The 22,777-nt window shown below is 47.1% G+C and overlaps 1 protein-coding gene across 17 annotated transcripts in view; it reads left to right on the plus strand.

The window, feature by feature from the left end:
- DYSF (dysferlin) overlaps window positions 1-22,777 on the plus strand; it is a 229,666-nt gene that overhangs the window by 158,685 nt on the left and 48,204 nt on the right. For 9 of the 17 annotated variants that reach the window (XM_055400236.2, XM_055400240.2, XM_055400244.2 and 6 more), the window contains 5 exons: window positions 142-243; window positions 355-516; window positions 1,557-1,722; window positions 2,172-2,248; window positions 8,418-8,480. In XM_055400236.2, the coding sequence (XP_055256211.2) occupies window positions 142-243; window positions 355-516; window positions 1,557-1,722; window positions 2,172-2,248; window positions 8,418-8,480 (570 nt within the window). The remainder of the gene's footprint in view (window positions 1-141; window positions 244-354; window positions 517-1,556; window positions 1,723-2,171; window positions 2,249-8,417; window positions 8,481-22,777) is intronic. The other 8 variants (XM_055400242.2, XM_055400246.2, XM_055400250.2 and 5 more) reach the window with 1 other exon arrangement.

Below are 22,777 nucleotides of genomic sequence, written 5' to 3' on the forward strand. Positions count from 1 at the left end.
TTGCCCCTTCTGCGTCCCCGCTGCTCTATTTCTTGTCTCTCCACACACGCACTTTCTTTCCATCCCATCTGTCCTTCTTTCTTGTCTTTCTGCCTTGGTCTTCCTCCTGCCTTTGTCTCCTTTCTACCTCGTGCCCTGCAGTCGGAGGACACGGACCTGCCCTACCCGCCGCCCCAGAGGGAGGCCAACATCTACATGGTCCCCCAGAATATCAAGCCAGTTCTCCAGCGAACCGCCATTGAGGTGAGCCTGCCCCCATCACAGGGGTGGGGCTCGGGGGCCTCCCCTTTCCTGGCCCAGCCTTTCCTGGCACCTGAGGCCTTTCCAGCTGCTCTCGTCACTCCGCACCCCCAGATCCTAGCGTGGGGTCTTCGGAACATGAAGAGCTACCAGCTGGCCAGTGTGTCCTCCCCGAGCCTAGTGGTGGAGTGCGGGGGCCAGTCTGTGCAATCCTGTGTCATCAAGAACCTCCGGAAGAACCCCAACTTCGACATCTGCACCCTCTTCATGGAAGTGGTAAGACTGACCTCCCCGCGGTCTGCTACCTACCGGAGTCCTGGTGCTTAGAATTTCCTCGCAGCCCCAGGCAGCCTGGGGCCCAGCTCCCTGCAGGATTCTGCCTGCCTCACTGTCTTGCTCCCACCTCCTTTGAGAATGGGAGGAAATGCTTGCTGTTTCCTTTCTGGAGGAGCTGCAGCCTGTGGGCAGCAGAGAGGGTGCCAGCTTGGTTCCATCTCCCCAGATCCCGAGTCCACAGGAGTCCCAAGGACCCATCTGTGGCTGTTTCCTCTCTCAGGGCAGGCCTCAGTTCCCCGCTGCCGTCTGCCAGGGCTCTGACCTTCGGGGATTCCTCCAAATCTTCCTGGACCTAGTCCTCCCCAACCCCGGGCCTTTGCAGAGGGGTTCACCCCCATGGCCTTTGGCTGTAGCCCCCTCCAGCAACCTGGTTTGCCTGGGCTTAGTGACCAGAGTAAAGCAAGTCTGAGGGAAGGAAAATGGTTTGCAAGATGAAAGTGCTGTAAAAATTCCAGGCCCAATGGCTGTCAACAGGAGCCTCCTCTTGGCTGAGCCAAAGCCGCCACCAAAGGAGAGAATATAAATTATTTCAAGTTGTGTTCAAAGTGCTTTTAGGGTTGGGGGAGAAGAATCTGGGTCTGGAAGCCAACTCTTGAGTATCCACTTGGGGGGGTTTGTCTGCGAGAGCTGTTGAGCCCCAGGCCAGTTTTTCCTTTCTCCCCTTCCACGGCCAGTGAAGGTTCAGGGAAAGGAGACTTTGGGCTGAGTTGGGTGTGTTTGGGGGTTAAGGCTTGAGGGGAAAGTCAGCCTCTGCATGCAGCGTTCAAGAGGCAGAGAGGTGGGCATCTTCTGCCCCATCGGCCCGCTCCTGGGCTCAGCCGACCACCGTTTTGGATTGACAGCCCTTGGGGGTTAGGTGTAGGTTGAGAGTCATTTTCTGCTCCTTGGACTTGTCCTGGCAAGAAGGGCTCTCCTCCCTCTGAAACCTCCCAGAGATGAGGTCAGGCTGCTGTCCAGAGCTTCCCTCTTCCTCCACCCAGATGCTGCCCAGGGAGGAGCTGTACTGTCCCCCCATCGTGGTCAAGGTCATTGATAACCGCCAGTTTGGGCGCCGGCCTGTGGTGGGCCAGTGTACCATCCGCTCCCTGGAGAGCTTCCTGTGTGACCCGTACTCAGAGGAGAGTCCGTCCCCACAGGGCGGCCCAGGTAGGGGAGGGGCTCTTGATTGGTGGAGGGCGGGCAGGGGGCTGGGGCAGGTGGGCTTCCCAGCTGAGACACATCCTGAAGCCCTCCTCTTACCTGAATGAGAAGTGCATTTTGCCCAGCTGATGGGAGGGAAGGGCGGGAATCTCGTCTTCCTCAGGGCATCATCTGGCCCCAGGCTGGGTCCTCCAGGGAGTGGGGTCAATGCTGTGGTGAGAGGTCCTGTGGAAAAGGCTGCAGGAGAGGGAGATGCAGGGATCAAAGGGATGAGGAGGGAGGGGGCAGGGGAGACGGGGGGTGCGCAGGATGAGGATGGGAGAGGGAAGGACTCGGGGAGGAAGAGGAAGACTGGGAGTGAGAAGTGTGGCGGGACCCAAGGCCGAGTCTCACGGCTCGGGAGGGGGGAGTCCCCGGGGAGCCCCTCCCAGGCCTGGACCCTGCTCTCCTTCCAGATGACGTGAGCTTACTCAGTCCTGGGGAAGATGTGCTCATCGACATCGATGACAAGGAGCCCCTCATCCCCATCCAGGTAGGAAGGGTCCCTGGGGACGGACACGGGCTCCCGTCGAGAGCCGCCTTGTCCACCCTCTCCCCCGCCTTGCTCCCCCTTCCTCATCACGCCGCCTCCGTAAGACACTCTCCCTGTAGCCTGGTGGCTGGACACCTGACAGATGCAGGGACCCAGTTAGGAGCTTTCAGCCTGGATGGGAGCAGGGTGGGGGCTTGCGGGAAACTGTGTGGGTCTACTGGGCAAGACCCAAAGCATCTGAAAAAAAATGGCCCTGCCACCTTGAAGGCCATGTGGAGGGCTTGCCCTGGCGATCACCCAGGAAATCAGGGTGGGGGGAGCGAGACAGAGAGAGGGAGGACAGGGTGAGGAGTGGCTGGCAGTCTCTGGGTGCCCAGCCCCGTTGCTCAGACCTTCCTTGGGGGGAGATTTGTCTATGGGCTTGTGCTTGGTGGCACCCTGGAGGCAGCTTGAAGGAGGGGTCTGTGTTCAAGCCGGTAGCCCCTCACGCCCCATCCCCTCCACCTGCGGGAGGGAGCAGGGGCAGGAGAAGGGCCTTACTGCCAGGGTGTCCAAGAGGTGGCCCTTTGCTCTGTGCTCTGCCTGGTGAAGTGAAACTCGCTCTTTGCAACTCTTTGCGACCCCGTGGACTATACAGTCCATGCAATTCCCCAGGTCAGAATACTGGAGTGGGTAGCCTTTGCCTTCTCTAGGGGATTTTTCCCAACCCAGGGATCGAACCCAGGTTTCCCTCATTGCAGGCGGATTCCTTACTAGCTGAGCTGCAAGGGAAGCCCCTTCCACCTGGTGACCCAGGCGCCAGTGCCAAACAGGATGGCAGGCGGCCTGTGGCATCTCTTACTGAGGGGGGGAATCACTCTTCCCACCTTGGGCTCTGGGTGGTCGTGGGTCCTGTACAGCTGAGACCACCCAGCCTTGTCACGGACCTCACCATGAGTGCCAGCCTCGAATGGCTCTGTTCCATCTGCTCCAGGTTGTCACCTCCTCTTGGCTTTGCTCGACTCTAGCTGCCCCATGGCACCTGGGGCTCCCAGAGCTTCTGGACTGCCCAGAGCAGAGCCTTCCAGCCTACGAAGAGAGCATGTGTGTCCTCAGCTTCACAGCCTATGTATTCATATTCACCAGGGAAGGGATGGCATTTTGGAAGGGTTCAAATTTTTCAATATTAGCCTTGAGAGCAAGAGGACAACCTTGGGTGCTGGGTCAGTCTTGGGGTCCTCGGAGCTGTCCCTGAGATGCGCCTACAGGGGCTTCTGTCTGACTTTTAGGGTGAATTTCTGCTTCTTCCCATGCACTCATCTCTTTCCCCGTTTTGCTGCTTCCAAGGGGACATTGCTGGCGTTCAGTCTTGGGCCACACTGCTGCTGACACAAGAGCTTTATAGTTGCTCTCAAGTGTCACTGGAGCTAAGCATCCTCACAAGGGCCCAGCTGCCCACTTCTCCTACCTTTCTGGCTCTCCAGGGCCCCAGCCCACCACCCTTTCTGCTGGGGACACCTCTGGCCAGCACTGGTCACTCAAGACTCAGCCTAGGTGAGGTTATCTCCTTCTAGGATTCTGCCCGGGCTCCTCCACTTCTTCTGCGAGTTCTGTCTCTCTCTGGGTCACTGCATTTGCCTTAAGTCATGCTGCTGCTGTCCGTGTTAGCATGTTTCCTAGACTAGGCTCAGGGCAGTGAGTGGGGCCCATTCCTTTTTGTGTCCTCAGTGCCAGCACAGGGCCTGGCTTAGAGGACGCATTCGAAGAAAGTCTGCCTGCCCAGATGGACAGATGGATGAGTGGATGGATGCATAAGTAGATGGGTGGGTGGGTGGATAAATGGGTGGGTGGATCCTGCCTACTCTCTGTAGGAGCTTAGGAGAAGCTTCTCTTGCCTGGGGACACCCAAATGGAAATTGCAAATACACAGAATTCAGCTGCACTCATGGCCTGGGTGGGTGTTTGTAGCTGAATGAGGCAGATAATTAGCCCCAAGCTTGGTGCCCAGCGCTGGCTGCTACCCCTCAGCGGGCCGTCTGAGTCTGTGTGGGGTAGCACAGAGCTGGCCCAGTAGGATTTCCGTTCTGTGTGTGCCGCCCTCAAAATGTCTACAGACTCAGATGGGGAGGCACTGTTTCGGGTCCTGCTGGCTCCAAGCACAGCCAGAGGCTGACAGTGAGTAGGCCCAGGCTGGACGTCCTCCCGGCGTTGACATGAGTGAACTGGGGCCGGGGCAGGAGCCAGAGCAGGGTCGGCACTCTTTGTGAGAGGACACGGCTCATGCTGCTGGCCAGGCAGGGGGTGGGGCGGGGGTAAGGCTTGTCTACATGGGAGGGGCGGGCTCACAGGGCCTCAGGGGTCCACAGGGAGAGGGGGACGTGAGCTCCGCCTGCTCTGGTGGAGGAGGTTTGGATCCTGCCCTCATCCAGCTCCCTGTCTGATGGCGGAGGAGACATAACGTTATTGTCGAGGAGCCCCAGGCCAGCAGGGAGACCCATCCCAGTCTCTAGGGAGCCCTGTCTTGATGGGGTCTGATGGCAGTTTCAGGAAAAAGCAATTCTGTCTTGTGCTTTTCTCTGAGATCATTGATCTGATTTGGCTGGTCCAGGAAATCTTTCACTGACCCGGTCTTGCACATCCCCTGTGCAGGACTTGGGAGGAGCAGGGCTGACTCAGGAGACCGTGGGTTCCAGACCCGGTGGTTTTCCAGATAGTTCTGGCTGGGCTTTTGTCCCCTGTCCCCTTCCCCAGTGCAGGTAGGATGGAGGGCCCTGGTCTCTGGGGACTGGAGGAACAAGAAGTCTAGCAGAATTGGGATTTTTCTGGTTCCTGTTTGTCTAACCTGTGTCTCCAGGCCAACTTACCGTTCCCACTGTGACGCAGCCCCTCCGCTGTGCTCACCAGCTGGGGCTGTGGATCCAGCAGAGGGCTCCTCCCAGCTGCAAATGCTCTCTTCCCACATCCGGCTTCTGTTTGGTCCCTCCTGTCTCCCTGCACTGTCACCCCTTCTTGGCCAAAGAACCTTCTCCCCATCACTGCCCAGTCCCTGGGATGAGCTGCACATGCTAGAAGTCACCAGTGACCTGATGCTCAGGCCATTGGGTTGACCACCATGGCCAAGCATTTCTCAGGTTTCTAGAAATCTTTTGGTCTGTCAGGAGTGGCCAGTTCTAGAGATGATCTGAAATGGATGTATGAGAGAGAACTGTCCACTTGGCCTTGCAGGGTTCGAAAGTGGGCACCCATCTCTGGGGGTGAGGAGGGTCGTGGCCTCCTGGACTCTTCTCTGTAGGGGACCGGGATAAGATAAACTCTCACATAGCAACCCCGCAGTGTATTCTTGGTCTGTGTGGCTATCCTTTGTGTAGATTTCAGAACCACAGCCGGGGCATAGGGGTGGTGTGAGTATGTGTGTGTGGGTAAGTGTGCATGAAAGGCGGGGGGCTGGGAGCAGATGTGTGTGCAGGCTCACTGCTGCTGCTGTAAGCATCGTGGCCTTGGTGCCTGACTTTCTGAGGGCAGGCCAGGGGTGTCCTCAGAGGGGCTCAGAGGTGTTTCATTCTGTCTGGTGCTCTCCTCTAAATAAAGGATAGATTCATTTTTCTCTGATTATAAATATATGTCTATTATCTACAGTTGGGAAGATAATAGACAGTGCCTCTGACCAGGAAGACACTATGAATGGACTGCTCCCAGCACTTCCCCGTCCTGCCCTTGCCAGGCTGCTCCTCCTGTCTCTCGTTCTGCCTCTGAGTCTGAATCAGGCTCTACTTTTACTTTCAAACAAACCTGGAGTTTTTGCCTTCTCAGCTCTAGTTCTTGTGTTCTGATGACAAGGGGAAGAAAAGCAGTGCAGGAACACACCTGGAGCGGCTTCCTGCCATTCCCTAAAGGGCCTTGAGGCCCACGTAAGGGTGACACCCCTTGCCTGTCCCACACATCACCCACCTCCAGGCATGGGAGCCACCAGTCAAGGTGACCCTTTCCTGTTGCTCTGAGAGACCACCACGGGCAGGAGTATCCTCTTGAAGTCTCCAGGGACTGGGTGGGGGGATGTCTGTGGGCTGAGGGGGGCTAATGAGGAAGAGAGAGCTCTTGGGAAGTCTCCCCTCTGGTGGGCAGAGACGGCAGGTCTGTGCTGTGGATCCATATGAGATGATGAGAGTGATGGCAAAGCCATGAATGCTTGCTTAGCAGGGACACCAAGATCTGGGACTGTGGGCCTGCAGGGTCAGCATGGATTAAGTCATCAGGGGAGCTTCTCTGAGGGGGCTGGTGAGAGGGGTTAGAACAGCAGCAGGGAGGAGAGGCCTTTCCTGCTGGGCAGAGGACTGGGACAAAGGCTTGGTGGCGGGTGGTGTGTGTGTGTTGACAGTGTGTGTGTTTACTGCGTGTGTGTGATAGTGTACTGAGTGTGTGTGTGTGTATGCACACACGTGTGTGTGATGGGCCTGGGAGGCTCTGGGGGAAAAACAGGCTAGTGTGCAGGAGTCAGGAGGCTTGGTCTCCACGAGCATGGGGTGGGGTGCTGGGGCTGGCTGCTCCCTGGCTCCTGGCTCGGGCTAATTTTGAGCCTTCTGCTCCAGTTTTAGTCTCTGGGACGCCGTGAAGGTGGGAACGTGCTCCCAGAACCGGAGCAGCAAATTATGCCCGGATCCCAAAGGGGAACGTGTAATTTCGGAAGCTGGCCCAGACCTTTGGAGCACTATGTTTAGCTTTATTTTTTCTCCCTCTTGTACTGGTGAACTGCCGGTTTCCCTCTCACCTTTCTAAAAACGATCTGTGTTAAAAATAACAATAAGGCTTCTGTGAGGTTCAGGATGAGAACCAGAGGGGCAGAGCTGCTGCCTGGCTGGGCCGGTCTCTGGGCCTCTGAGGGCTTCACGTGGAGTTCATCTGGTCGATTCAAGGGTCACGCCATCCCCACCGACATGTAGTCAGCCCCCTGGAATCCTCCAGAGGCGTGGCTGCGTGCCCAGCTGTTGTGCCCTCCTGCCTGTGCTCCTGGGCCTGAACAGCCGAGGGCTGGTTTAGGGGAGGCCAGGGTCCCCCTCAGTGAGGCTCCCTTCACAGATCAGGGAGGGGGCTGTGAGTTCCCAGACCACTTCTTCTGCGTTTCCCTGACCCCAGGCGAGTGGGTCTCCCTGCACCTTCCTGCCGAGGAAGGAAGGACGCTGGGGCTTGGCCTCTTGTGGAGACGCCCAGAGCCCGCTGCCCCAGGCTGAAAGGAGAGAGGTCTCCCTCCCGGCAGCTCTGGGTCCCCGCGTGTCTCCTCCCCACCCGTCACGCCCCGTCCCCCTGCCTCCCTGGACTGTTTGCCGGGCAGTGCTGCTTCAGTCACAGCTCTGCCCGTCACGATTCCTATCTCCTCTGCCCACAAGGCATCTCCTGGCCACCCCATCCTAGGACCCCGTCACCTCCCCCAGGACTATTTTAGTGGTCAAAATGCCACCCTGCCTGTAGCCCTGACCCCCACCAAGGCTCTCTCCTGGACCCCGCAGCACAAGGACTCATCCTCTAAAGTATGGATTCACCATACCGCGAGATTGCAGGCAAGGATCTGATGCCAAAGGGGAAGGCAGCAGGTTTTCTGTGTTAAGAGGTGTGTGTCTACGAGGCTGGTTTGGGGCGAAGTCGTATGATGCCCTGATGACTGTCTGCCTCAGAAACCTGCACTGGCTTAGGAATGGTGCCCAAGCGGGGGTTGGTGTGGCTCAGCTGTTAGGAGAAACCACCAGCGCTGATGCCGAGCTTGGTGGGTGTCTGAGGTCAGGATGATCGAAAGGCTGGGAGTGCGTGTGAGAGTGGAGTCGGTGGTGCCCAGGGCTCTGAGAGCAGGCAGGAGACAGGCATGGACCGAGCCCGCGCATGCGCCCCACCGTGTCCTCGGCGTGCACAGCCCTCATCTCAGCCACACTCGCTGCTGCTCTGTGGCAGTTCAAGGCTTGTGCCCATTCTCCAGATGGAGATGCTGACTCAGAGAGGTCAGGGTCTCGTAGAGCACTGGGGCCAGGATTTGGAGCCACACTTGTCCAACTCCAAAGCGCACGTTCCTCACACAGCTTTTGCAGCCTCCCTGGAGAGAGAGCAGAGGGTGCCTGCTTGGAGAGTTCTGCTTCCTTGGGACTGTCCAGTCTTCCCTGACGTGGCTTTTCTAATCCTGTTGCTAACCAGCTTGTTTAATTTGTAGTTTGCAGATGGTCTGTCGGGCTTGGCCCCCACTAACATGGCATCTTCTCCATCCAGTCTTCATGTATGTATCGTTTACCTATTTGTGGGCACCTTGATTTCCCGGGGGGGGCTGGGTGGGGTTAGGGAGTTAGGAAGGGAGCAGAGGAGGTGGGGTTGGGAGGGGAGGAAAGGAGTTTTCTGAGCCCTGGCAGAAAACAGTTAACCCGCTCTGTGTGGTAATGGAGGAGTGGGTAGAAAGCTAAGGGAAGAGTCTCAGAAACAGATGAGTCTGAATTATCTCTTGGTGCATCCTGGGATTTACCTTAATCCTGCTTCCCTGCATGAGGGCTGGGGTCTTGGTTGGGATTGCATGGGCCAGGGGAAACGGGGAAGTCTCTGGACCCTGACTGCTGGGGTGCGGGACGTGAGAGGCCTCTGTGGGCAAGGGGCATGTGATCCTGCAGAACCCTGGCTGCCCTGGCAGGTGCTGAGTGCTCTGCTGGGGCTCACAGTCCACACCTGCAGTTCCATCAGGGCTGCTTCTGTCCTCCTGGGCTGATTTCCTAGGCGTTATCTTTAAGGGTCATGGGTCCTTCCAGGAAGATGGCTGTTGTGTCTAGCTTTCAATATGCACTCCCCAAGTCCCATGCTGAGGGTCAAGGGGAGTCCCAGACCTGTAGGGGGAACCTGAGATATAGGACTTCCTGAAAGTAAAATTTCATTCATGGTTTCAAGAGGAGGCATTGCTGTATTGGGTGCTTTATGGCTTCTAGGAGGAGGCAATCTATATATTAAATGTTTTCTGATTTATCCATTGTAGAAAATACAGAAAACACAATAAAGTATAAGGCAGGAAAGTTAAAACCACCTGTATTCCTACCAGTTGGAGATGAACACCTAAGATTTTGATGTGCCTATATTTATAGATATCTCTTATGCACATTAATACTTAAAAAATAAAATCTGAATCTTATCGTACTTTAAAAATCTGAATTTTCTTTTACTTAAAAGTATATTGTAGATGTTTTTCCATATCTTTATATTCTTTACAAAATGCTTGCATGTCATTCCATTGTATGGATATCCATAAAGTTTTAACTCTTCTCCCATTACTGGACATTGAATTTCTTTTTTAAAAAAAGACAAAAAACTTACGTATTTATTTTTGACGGCATCTGGGTCTTTGTTGCTGCGTGTGGGTTTTCTCTAGTTGCAGCGAGTGGGGGCTACCCTTTGTCGCGGCGCAGGGGCTTCTCATTGCAGTGGCGACAGGCTGTAGGGTGTGTGCGTTTCAGTAGTTGTGGTACCTGGGCTTAGCTGCTTCGCAGCATGTGGGATTTTCCTGGACTGGGGTTGACCTGTGTCCCCTGCACTGGCAGGTGGATTCTTAACCACTGGATCACCAGGAAAGTGCTGATTTCCTAATTTTTATAATTGTCTTATTTTATGTCCCTTAGAAGAGTTATTTTTAGTTTGCTTTGAATAGGTCTAGTGCATTTCTTGTTCAGTTTATTCCTAGGCATTTTATAGCCTATTTTGCTACCCAAATGGAATATCTTTTTTTTTTTCTTATTATTTTGTCTAGCTGGTTATTGCTAGAATATGGAAAACAGCGTTTTTGTTTTTGTATATTTACTTTGAAACAGACTCTTTATTAAGTGCCTTTGTGATCTGACAGTTGTTAATTGATTCAGTTGAATTCTTCAAGCAGCTAAGATTGTTTTCTTCAAACAATAATAAATATGTCACTTTCTTTGTAATAGTTTTACCTTATTCCTTTTTTCAGAATAACATTTGGTAATTGAGATGCTAGTGAGCAGACTTATTTAGTTACCAGTTCTAATGAGAAATTCTCTGTCATTTTTCCATTAATTAATTATGATAATGATTGGTAGTTTCAGGTAGATATTTTTGATTTTGTAAAGTGAAAGTCGCATAGTAGTGTCTGACTCTTTGCGACCCCATGGGCTATACAGTCCATGGAATTCTCCAGGCCAGAATACTGGAGTGGGTAGCCTTTCCCTTCTCCAGGGAATCTTCCCAATCCAGGGATTGAACTCGGGTCTTCCGCATTGCAGGCGGATTCTTTACCAGCTGAGTCACAAGATTAATAGCTTAAAAATTAGATATGGGAGGTTAATATTATCCAGTGCCATTTATCAAGATGATCATTTTGTTTTCCATTGTTCTGTTCATACACATATATATTGATACATATAATTGTCCTGCATTCCTGAGGTAAACCCAAATCAGTCAAATGGTTATGGTATTATAGCTGACTACAAATGAAGTCTTCTTATGCAGTCAATCAGGATAGGTAGTTGGTTGGCTAACTGAAAAAGTCGGTTTAATAGGAACTCATTAAAAGTAAAAAAAAAGTACCATAAACATTTTATTTTTAATGATATCCGTGTATCTTCATTTGACAGTCATTTGATATATGCCAAGACCTCTTTAAATTTGAATCTATTTGAGTGTTACATTGTCCTTCTGGTATAAAACACATCTAAAATGCATTACTTATTATTTTTCCCTTAGGTTTATTAAAGTTTTTGAGATCTTAATGGTTGGTAGGTGCAAAAGAACCTGAATGTGGAGTTCTTTTAATGTTTAAGATCCCCTCACACCTTTTTTTGGTCGCTTCACTCATACTTAATTTTCACCATCAAAAAACATCAATAGCACTAAATTAATTTTCATAGATAAAATGCCCTTCCTTTTCAAATTCAAATTATATGTATTTATAATGCTTATTGATCCAATTACAATATTAATACAACTGGCATTAGCAGATTTGGGAACAAACAATTCTTGGTGGACATTTGGCTCATCTCTGGGAGCTGCAGTGGATAAATTAGATTAGCTGCAGGCTTTCATCTGCTCTGGACCTTCAATTGTTAGCAGAGAGAATGGTTAGTTTTTGTTAATCCTGGTTAAGGGGAAGTTTGTAAGGAGAAGTTTTGGTGTGTGTTAGTTATTGAGTTAGATTTGTTATTATTTATGTAGGATTTTTGCAGATTTGTTCATGTGTGCTACTTTTAGGTTGTCTTTGTTAGGTTTTGCTATCAGGGTTTTAAATGAGTTTCACAAAATATTTTCTGAGGTGTACTCTCATTTTCTGTGCTCTTGAACAGTCTCTAAGAGATGAGAATGATTGTTTAAAGGTTTGAAAATACATGAGAGCGATTCTTTATGAATCTGAATCATGCAAGTTGGAAATTGCATGGTATTTTAATAGCCTTGTTTTGTGTATAAAATGTGTAATAATGTGAATCAATCTAAATTTGAAAAATGATTAACAGTCATGTAATTTAAAAGGTGGTGGCCACATGAATTGTATTTATAGTTTAGCTGGTAAACAGGATACCTATCATCTTTTCTTGAAAATAGAGGTTATATGATGTGAGTTTTGAATTATAGAAGATCTTCAGGAATACATATTTTATACAATTGGATAAGATGTGTCTGCTCTGTACTCATTTTGTAAGACTGGGCCCAGCATCTGTTTTTGGGAGGAGATTCTTTGATCACTTTCTACATCTTCAGTCAATTTGATACCTTAGATGTCATCAGATATTGTTTATTACATTGGTATGGATTTACACATATTACTATAATAAAAGAAAATGCTTCTGTATCTATTCTGTTTTTTTATCTGTTCATTCCTGATTTTGTAATTTATGCTATTTTATTTTATTTTTTGCTTTGCTTCATTAGGCTTAATAGCATTTCATCTATTTTATGGTTATTTTTCATCCAAAGAACTGGCTCTTTAAAAGTTTTGATTCTTCTGTGTACTTTTAATTTCTTTCTCTTTATAACTATTTGCTTTTCTTGTCTGACTATACTGACGAGGACCATAAGTTTAATACTTTGTATAACTGATAATAGAGAGTATTCTTATCTGATCTAATTTAAAATGGGATATTTATGTTTCACCACTGACTATGAAATTTATAAGCTGAGTGATTATTAGCTAAATAGGAGTTTTTATCATGAATGATGTTACATTTTATGGAATGTTCTTTATGGATCTGTTGAGGTGATCATATGTTTTTTTTCTCTTTTAATCTGTTAATGTGGTGAATTACATTAATAGTTTATTTTTTTTTTTAATACTGAAACAACTTTGCAGTTCTGAAACTATCTGTCCTGGTCAAATTACATTATCTTTTTTCTGCCTTGCTGGGTTCAGCTTGCAAATATTTAGCTTAGGAATTTTTTTGCATCAATTTTTATGAATGATAATGGCTTGGGACTTCTTTTTCTGATACTGTTTTAATCAGGTTTTGGTGTCTAGATAATACTAATCTTATAAAATGACTTGAGGCATATTTGCTGTTTTTCTAGTCTCTGAATAAATGACAAAAGCCTGACATTATCTATTGCGTGAAGGTTTTGGTAGATTCATTTGTAAAATTGTCTAGACTTAGTATTCTTCTTGGGGATATTTTAAACTGCTGATACAATTTTTAAAAATGCTTATAGGACCTTTGAGATTTTCTGTTTCTGTGTGAGTCACTTTTGGTGATTTATATTTTATAGGAATTTATCCGTTTCTTCCTAAAATTATTGACATAGGATTTTTCATAACAACCTCTTACTTTAAAAAAATTTTCTTCACCTTCTATTTATGTTCACTTTCATTCCTAAGGTTATATTTTAATATTCTTGCCAGAATTTGTCAGATTTTTAAAAATCTTTCCAAGGAATCAATTTTTAGCTTGCTGATTTAGCTCTATGGTTCCCAGTTTTCTAGCTTCTAGTTGTTTCCTTTATTATTTTCATTGCTTCCCTGGTGGCTCAAATGGTAAAGAATCTGCCTGCAATGCAGGAGACCTGGGTTCGATCCCTGGGTTGGGAAGATCCCCTGGAGAAGGGGATGGCAACCCACTCCAGTATTCTTGCCTGGAGAATTCCATGGTCAGAGGAGCCTCGTGGGCTACAGTCCATGGGGTCGCAAGAGATGGATACAACTGAGTGACTAACACTTTCCTTTGATTTTTAGAGGGTTTGTTATATTTTTAACCTCTTAAGTGCGGTGTCTAGTTCATCAATTTTCAAACTTTGCTCTTTTCTAATGTAAGCATTTAAGGCTATAACATTTCCTCTAAGTACTGCTTTATGCATCCCACAAGTTTTGATACATGATGTTTTTGTTGTTTTCTAGTTCTGAGTATTTTCTTATTACTGTCATATTTCTTTTTGGCACTTGAATTGTTTAAAAGTATGTTTTAGAAATTCCAACCTCAGATATGCAGATGACACCACCCTTATGGCAGAAAGTGAAGAGGAACTCAAAAGCCTCTTGATGAAAGTGAAAGAGGAGAGTGAAAAGGTTGGCTTGAAGTGCAACATTCAGAAAACAAAGATCATGGCATCTGGTCCCATCACTTCATGGGAAATAGTTGGAGAAACAGTGGAAACAGTGCCAGACTTTATTTTTTTGGGCTCCAAAATCACTGTGGATGCTGATTGCAGCCATGAAATTAAAAGACGCTTACTCCTTGGAAGGAAAGTTATGACCAACCTTGATAGTATATTAAAAAGCAGAGACATTACTTTGCCAACAAAGGTCCGTCTAGTCAAGGCTATGGTTTTTCCCGTGGTCACGTATGGATGTGAGAGTTGAACTGTGAAGAAAGCTGATCGCTGAAGAAGATCGCTGATGAAGATCGCTGATGCTTTTGAACTGTGGTGCTAGAGAAGACTCCTGAGAGTCCCTTGTACTGCAAGGAGATCCAACCAGTCCATTCTAAAGGAGATCAATCCTGGGTGTTCATTGGAAGGACTGATGCTAAAGCTGAAGCTCCAATACTTTGGCCACCTCATGCGATGAATTGACTCACTGGAAAAGAGTCTGATGCTGGGAGGGATTGGGGGCAGGAGGAGAAGGGGACGACAGAGAATGCGATGGCTGGATGGCATCACCGACTCGATGGACATGAGTTTGAGTGAACTCCGGGAGTTGGTGTTGGACAGGGAGGCCTGGCGTGCTGTGATTCATGGGGTTGCAAAGAGTCGGACATGACTGAGCGACTGAACTGAACTGAACTTACGTTTGTTCTTCTTTATGATCTCTGTCTACTTTTTCTTTGTATATTTGATGCTGTGTTATTAGGCACAAACAATTGTAGCATTCTTATATTTTCCTAGAGAATTCAATCTTTTAATGATATGTAGCAAACCACCGCTTCTTGCTTTTTAAAATCTCCACTAATGAGTTTTGCCTTAAACTCTGCTTTGTCTCATGTCAATACAGCTAAACCATATTCTCTTGGTTAGTGTTTTCCTAATATATCTTTTCTTTTTACTTTCAGTTTTTCTGTTACTTTATGTTTAGGTATCTCTCTGATGAACAGCAAATAGATGGATTCTTTTTTTATGCATTCTGACATAAACTCTTAGAGAGTTGGACAGTCTAATGTATTGTGTTTTACTGATATATTTGGATTTATTTCTGCCATCTTGTTCTGTGTCTCTATTAGTCCTACTCTTTTCTTTTTTCTCATTTTTTGTATTGTAAAATCCCCCTATCTTTTCATTCCTTCTTCCCTTTTCAGTTTCAAAGCTATACATTGTTTTTATTCCTTTAGTGATTAGTATAGAAACTTTAACATGTATAATAAACTTAGCAAAGTCTAAATTTAATTGGTATTTATAGCCACCTCCAAAATATTACAAGGAACATCAGTTCAGTTCAGTTCAGTCGCTCAGTCGTGTCCGACTCTTTGCGACCCCATGAATCACAGCACGCCAGGCCTCCCTGTCCATCACCAACTCCCGAAGTTCACTCAAACTCATGTCCATCGAGTCTGTGATGCCATCCAGCCATCTCATCCTCTGTTGTCCCCTTCTCCTCCTGCCCCCAATCCCTCCCAGCATCAGAGTCTTTTCCAGTGAGTCAACTCTTCACATGAGGTGGCCAAAGTATTGGGATGCTTTAATTCTAGTCACTTACCAATTAGGAGCTTTCGTTCAGTATTTTAGTTCTGCCGCTGTAAAGGACAGTTTTAGCAGCAGTGTTATGTTTTACGTGATCTTTTTTTTCCTTTAGTAGACCCGCATTGACTGTTTGGTTTGGTAGACCAGTCTTCCTCATCCTGGGATCGTCTTTCTTCCTGAAGAAGAGCCTACAGAAATTCCTATATTTATTCATTATAAACACTCACTTTTAACTTAATTTTTGATAGTTCCGCCGCTGGTTTGGAAGTGCTGGCTGCACTGTCCTCACTGTGAAGAGCCTATCTCACTGTTCTGCTTCCTTTGTGTTGTCGTCTTCCTAACTCTGAGGACTGGCATTCTGCTTTTAATTAGTCTGGATAGTTATCTCTTCAAATACTCCATGTTTGTCATCCTCTCATTTGCTACAGGAACTGATTAGATCCATGATGGACCTGCTCTGTTCTCCATGGCAGTTCAACTTTACTTCATATTTTTTGTGTTGCACTCTGGCTAATTTCTGAAGATACGTCTTCTAGTTCACTAACTCTTAAAAAACTTAATCAGTATATAGCTGATTAGCAATGTTGTGATAGTTCCAGGTGAATAGTGCAGGCACTTATACACGGATCCATTCTCCCCCAAACTCCCCTCCCATCCAGGCTGCCACAGAACATTGAGCAAAGTTCCCTGTGCTATACAGTAGGCCCTTGTTCACTAAGTCCTAAGTTGCTTCTAAAGGCAACCCCATCTGTTGAGTTTCTAGTCCCAGTATTAATATTTTTATTCGAAAAGTTCTCTTTCCCCCCCAAATCTGCTTGTTGATTTTTGAGTCTCTTATTCCCTTGCCGTATTTTTAATGCCTTTTAGTTTTTAAACAGTTTTTTTTTTTCTTAAAATTCTGTTTCTGATAATTCTGCTTTCTGTTGTCACAATAGGTCTGTCTGCAGTTGTTTCTAACTGACTCTCACTCATGGTGCCTTGTTCATTATGTGTTTCACTAGTTCTGATTGTGAACTCATGTTCCTTGGAACTTTATCTGAGAGTTCTTTGAGGCCTGGATGAAAGTCAGTCACATTCTTTCAGAGAGTACATGTGTTACTTTTACCAAATGCCTGGAAATATTGCAAACCCAGATTCACTTAAAACTAAATGTTTGGCTTGGGCTTTTTGGACCCCACAGTCAATTTGCATTTTGACTCCTTATTTCTTTGGCTTTTTGCTTTTTCATTTGCACCCAAGGATCTTCTTTAGATTCCCATCAGTTCAGTCATTTAAAAAAGATATTAAACATATATTATTAATTTAGGTGTTCCCACTTGGAGAGTTTCTCTGGTCCTCCAGTTTGCCATTTTGCTGGGTCTCTGATAGAGTTTTCAGTTTGATAGTCATGATGTCTTCACGCACATTCTATCTCCTTCAGGACCAATACTCTAACTTCTTGTTTGTGAGACCCTCTAGAAACCTCCTGAGACCATAAATTGATCATTTGTTTTCTTCCATTTTTACTCAGCTCTTTAACACTTGCCTTAGTCCTCATATTATCTCCCTTATTTTGAACCTTCATCTTTTCTTCCTATTGTTACACAGGGAAGTCCTTGCTTGTCAAGTACCGGGAGCTCAGATGGCACTTCCATTACTGCAGAGGCCCCTTCTAATCTCAAACTCAGATGAAAGGAAGAGAGAAACAGTCTAAAGCTGCTGTAGTTTTACTTTGTCAGCTGGGAATCCAGCAAGGTGGGAGAAGTAAGAGGGAAAACGGGAGCAGAGGCTTTGCTACTGGCCGGACAGTTTGTCTTCCATGTTGGTTTTGGCAGTCAGGTGCTGGCTGGCCAGGGCAGAGCCGCAGTTCTTGTGCGTGGACTCCGATACACGAGCTGCTTAAACAAAGGAGAGCTAAATCTGTCACAGAAGGGAAAGACCAGGCAGGTGTGTTGCTTTAGGGACATTTCTATAGTCTTGGCTGTGTGGGCCCTTGACATTGTGAGTTTAGACACTTGATGGGTCAATTTTCTTGGGGCTAGATGCGTATTGTTCAAGCTCCTAAACCAAGGTTGCCAGTTTATGATTTGACAGTGAAAAATACTTCTGTCTGGAGGATGTGACCTTGGGATCTGGCCTGTGGTCTCTCTAAAGGCTCAGCAACTGGGAAGTCAAATTGTGAACGGAGATGAGTAAAGAATCAGAATGAGGAGAGAGAATTCTGGGATCTGAAATTGAGTGGCAGTGGTCCAAAATGGATTGAAACATCCATCTCCAGTGGTAGGGACAGCTTTAGTCCCTCAGCTGGGGACCATCCCCCTGGTGAAGCTGGTGTAAACAGCTAGGAACAGTCAACTCTTAGTCCTCTTCTCTTCTATTTCCAGGACTGATCAGTTCGTTTTTTCCGTGACATAGTCTTTCCCTAAGATGTATTAGTACAGTCTACCCACTATGGTTCAGGCTCAGTGTAGAAGCCTCTGCTCGCTCTGAAACCCCCCCCCCGCCCCCCTCCCCCCACCAGCATTGATTTCATGGTCTGATTCTCTGAGGGCAGCCCTATTTCCCTTAATTCCAAGGTTTGGGGGAATGCTTCATTGCAGCTCATGGATACTGACAAGAATTTATCCAAAGACTTTGAAGCAAAGGTTTTCTGAGCGAAGGAATCAATTACAGGGTGTGGCTCCCAAGTGAGGAAGCATTCCCAGAAGGCAGCCAGGCCAGTTTGTCTCAGGGCAGCGAGCTTGCGTCTCTGACCTTGAGAGTTTCAGGGGGAGTATTCTAACTTTAATAACATGAAGTCTTTTTACCTGTACTTTTATATATATCACATGTGCTAATTAGGAAAGTACTTATCTTCTCCTTAAAGTAGGTTTCTTAAGGACATGTATTTGGCACTATTGATTCAGCAAGAATTATTGTATGTACTTGAAAGTAACATAACTGTACTTCTTTAAAAATATCTCTGGTTCAGATGTGTTGCCAGTGCAGCCCGGCCTCCCCCCCACTCCCATTAGTTCTGATTAGGGAGGTTTGATGCCTGTCACTGTGTGTAATCTGGACCTTCCTTTGTGAGTCATTCCTTCTCTCATTTTCTCAGAGCAAATACAAATCGCCCATCAAATGACAAGTGAAGGCACAGGGGAGGCAAGGGGAGGGAAATCAGAGCCGAAATCTGTTAGCTATTTGGAGTAATTGGTTATTTGCTGTGTTTGCTGGTTGGGAAGCAGAGCACATACTTTACGGTCTCTCCTGTTACGGGGGCTGGAGTCACCCGCCGATATTGGATCCTCGTTGCCGGAGCCCTTGGCTCCGGGCGCCTTTCCCCTGCTTGGCATTCCTGTGGTCTCCTCGGGGGTGCACCCCTCCTCCCTCGATGAGCACTGCAGGGGGGACAGCCCAGGGTGAGACTTGTCTGGTGAACTCCAGGGCCTCATCACGGAGGAAGAGACCCTAGTCCCCTCCCAGAAGCCCTCCCTGCCTCCCCCTCATACTTCCTTCTTTCCAAGAAGTCTTTTTCCTGGTCCACAAGGGACCTGTTTTCCTACCCAAAGGAAAAAGATTCATCTCTTCCCAGAGGGAAATTCTTGGCTTTCCTTGAAATCTACAGGACAGGAAGTTCTCTCTGAGGTCTAATTTAATGCCTTCCTTCCCCTGACGGTCCTGTCATCATCCCTGTGTCCTCCTACTCCCCAGCCTGGGTCCAAACAGTGCTTGGAAGTTGGTTCAGTGCTCACCGCTGAGTACAAGTGCCCCAAAGGAGCTTATCAACCTGCCCAGTGACGTGAGCACCTCTCTTACATTCACTGAGGCATGGGAAACCAGCTTGAATTAGCAGCAAGTTCAAAATATAGAATATTTGGAAAGTAATATGACTTTGCGTATGAAAACTCACATAGTAACTAGAAAGCAGGTTGACTTTGGCACATAGTAGGCTCCCCCAAAATACTTTTAAAATTGAATTTAAGATAGCTAAGATTAGTGTCTGTAGTTTGATGAATGCTTCTGCAGCCCTGGGAAGGCCTTCAAAAATAGTTTTTCTCTTAAGTAGATGGTTGGAACTTTTGTTAAGCAAAACTGTCTACCTAAGCAGAAGGAAGGTAAGGCAAGCTTTTACCCAGGCCTTGTTGGAATCATCACAGATTCTGAGTTAGCGATGTCTCATTGTTTTCTTCACAGGTTTGAAGACTCTGATTGTCTTTCATTCACCCTACTGGATAGATTCCATTTGTTTGGGCTTTCTGCATGGGTTATGGGGTGATGCTGTCCTTGGAGGACTAAGTCATGGGCCCATATACATACCTTAGGCTTCTGAATTTGGAAAGGCATTTCCCACAAGTCTCCCACCTCACTTGGGCCCTCCATCTGGAACAGGCCAATAGTCAAATTGTCAGGTCCTGACCCTTCTCTGTTCACCATCTGCTTGACTGCCAGATTTCAGGCACACTTATTCACTGGGCCTTTTGGAAGCAATTCAGCATTTTGGTTAAAAATCTTCCTTTCCCTCCTGCTTCTATTGGTCCAGCTTGAAGTCAGAGTAAGCAGAGTAATGATCCCTCGACAGACATGGAGGCAGAACTGCAGGGAGCGTCAACTGGGCTGAAGGCCCAGTGCTCCACTTGTGGAAATAATTAAGTGATTCTTTTTGTCATGAGAGTATAGAGTTCTGCAGAATCAATGTGGTAGCTGGCTGTGGGCGTATGTCTGTGTGATTTTGAGGGGCATGGAAAGCTTAGTGTGAGTGGGCTGGGGTAGGTTCTGAGTTGGGTGTTGCATGTCTCAGGGTTTGTCTGGTTTACATGTAGGTGTGAGCACTTGTCTGTTACATCTGTGTTTGTATTAATGTGTATGTGAGCAGATGGACTCAGTTTAGTTTTTAAATCTTAGGACATTAATTAAAGAACTAGAGAATCATCATATCATCATTCCAGTTCTGTAGATGTTGAGCTATGGGGAAACAGCACTGGGAGTCAAACTGGTGATTTTGACAATATCAACAAGAGCATTTATCATGGTCAACTTTATAGGTCACAAAATATCTTTGCAGACATCATCTCGAAGCCTACACTAATCCCAGTGTTGGGTTCTTACATTACGACCTTGATGATAATGATTTGTGCTAATATAGAAATTTTTTTCAACACCATCTAGGATGGCTACCTTCTGGTTGACATAGGCAATGAAGGCCTGTTTTCAAAAATGGACTTCTTTTTTAGAGGTGGGTGTAGTTCCCTATGGTGACCCCAAGGTTTGACATTGTAACCTTGGTGATAAAAGAATTTGACCACGGACTCTTCTATTTGATTCAGCTGGTCATCCTGGGGAGAGAACACAAGTGATATCCTCTGTCCTCCTCAACTCTCCTAACATCACAGAAAGTCAGGCTTAGAATGATTGTTGTCAACTTTGCCATTCATATTCATGAAATGCATTAGGCTTATTGAATGAAAATGGGAGATTAAATGTTCTGACTGTGCCGTGCTGATTTGAGTCTTCAGAGGGATTAGGGTGCCCATTAGACTGGATCAAGCTTGGAGAAGCAAGTCTTTGTTACATGGCTCTGGTTGCTCAGGAACTGAATGTTGGCTATTAGCTGAAATTGGAGAGGCCGCCAGTCTGTGCCTTGATCAGACTGACTTGTTCAGCTGGCTGAAGGGTGAAGGACTCTGAACCTTGGGCACAGGGAAATAAAGCTCTGATGGCCAGACTTCTTGATGAAGCCTGAGATGACACTTTAACAATCAATCCTTTTGCATTTGTTTCTCCTCCTTTCCATGTTCCAAGACTAGATGCTTAGCTCTTGCAAAATGAGGTCAAGAGCACACTTGGAATTAGAAAACGTATGACCACCTCCCTTCTGGAGCTCTGAATTATGGGATTCCACTAACACCAGAGGGCTGCTTGGCTTTGGTGCATCTGGGGTAATAAGACATGGGAGGACTCTCCTGTTTGTGTGGGGCTCATTCTTATGCGGGGGCTAACTTCTTCTTGGCCTTGTTGAGGAAGGGAAGGAAGACATGGTCATGAAGTAACTCCATCAGAAACCAGGTTAGTGAAATAGCAGTAATGATATTTTCAAGTCACATCCATGAGTGTGTTGAAAATATGACTATTTTTTCTGTAATTCAACTTAATCTGTCTTTTGAACTCACATTTTTTCCTGGCAGAAAAGTCATAGTAATTCTTCAACCATTTAGGTTTAAGCTTTAGTTAGTTTTGGATTTTTCTTCCTTGTCCTCACCCTGGGAGACAGCTAAATTCTGGGTTAAACTTCTCTAATGTCATGACCTCCACAGGAAAGGGCCCCGGTCACTAGTGTGTGCACCCTGGATCTACTGGGCACACAGACCAGGCACTATCTCGTTATCTTGACCAGAAGACCCTTTCAGGTATCCTGGCTTCCTCTCTTCACCACCTTTCAAGCCTTTCTGGGGAGCATGGTACCATGTGACAGCTTCTTTGTGACTCTGGGGTTCACAGGATGCGATGAGGACTCCTCCAGGCTCTCTCTCCCGTGACACCCATGCAGCCGTCTGACAAATGCCACAAGCCCCAATTTCTCTGGCAGTTTTTGAACGGTTGCTACTTATCAGATCCCCAAAGTTTAGGAGAGGTCTCTTCCATGTGTACTTTGAGCTAACCTATGAGGGAAGGTGTGTGTATGCCTTATCAGAAGTTACCACAAATCTTAAAGAAGATGTGGTACACAAACACAATGGAATATTATTCAACCTCTAAGAAGAATGAAATAATACCATTTTCAGCAACATAGGTAGGCCGAGAGAGTGTCATACTTAGTGAAATAAGTCAGACAGAGAAAGAGAAATAGCATATGACATCCCTTATATATGGAATCTAATGCTGCCAGAACTTACACAGGACTGGGAAATAGACTCTTGGCGGGCACAAACAGAAACTTGTACACCAGGACCCAGGAGAAAGGAGCAGTCACCCCACAAGAGACTGACCCAGACTTGCCCATGAGTGTCCAGGAGTCTCCAGTGCAGGCGTGGGTCAGTGGCGGCCTGCTGCAGGGTTGGGGGCACTGAGTGTAGCAGTACATCTTGGGATCTTTTGAAGGAGGTCACCATTATCTTCATCACCTCCGCCATAGTTTGGCCCCAGCTAAATAGCAGGGAGGAAACACAGATCCACCCATCAGCAGAAAATTGGACTAAAGATTTAGTGAGCGTGGCCCTTCCCTTAAAAACAAGACCCAGTTTCCCCCTCAGTCAGTCTCTCCAATCAGAAAGCTTCCATAAGTCTCTTATCCTTCTCCATCAGAGGGCAGACAGACTGAAAACCACAATCACAGAAAACTAACCAATCTAATCACATGGACCACAGCCTTGTCTAACTCAATGAAACCATGAGCCATGCTGTGTAGGGCCACCCAAGACGGACGGGTCGTGGTGGAGAGTTCTGACAAAATGTGGTCCACTGGAGAAGGGAATGGCA

This window comes from Moschus berezovskii, chromosome 11 (genome assembly GCF_049115385.1).
Source record: "Moschus berezovskii isolate FMDL1 chromosome 11, NW_MosBer_1.0, whole genome shotgun sequence".
Classification (NCBI taxonomy): domain Eukaryota; kingdom Metazoa; phylum Chordata; class Mammalia; order Artiodactyla; family Moschidae; genus Moschus; species Moschus berezovskii.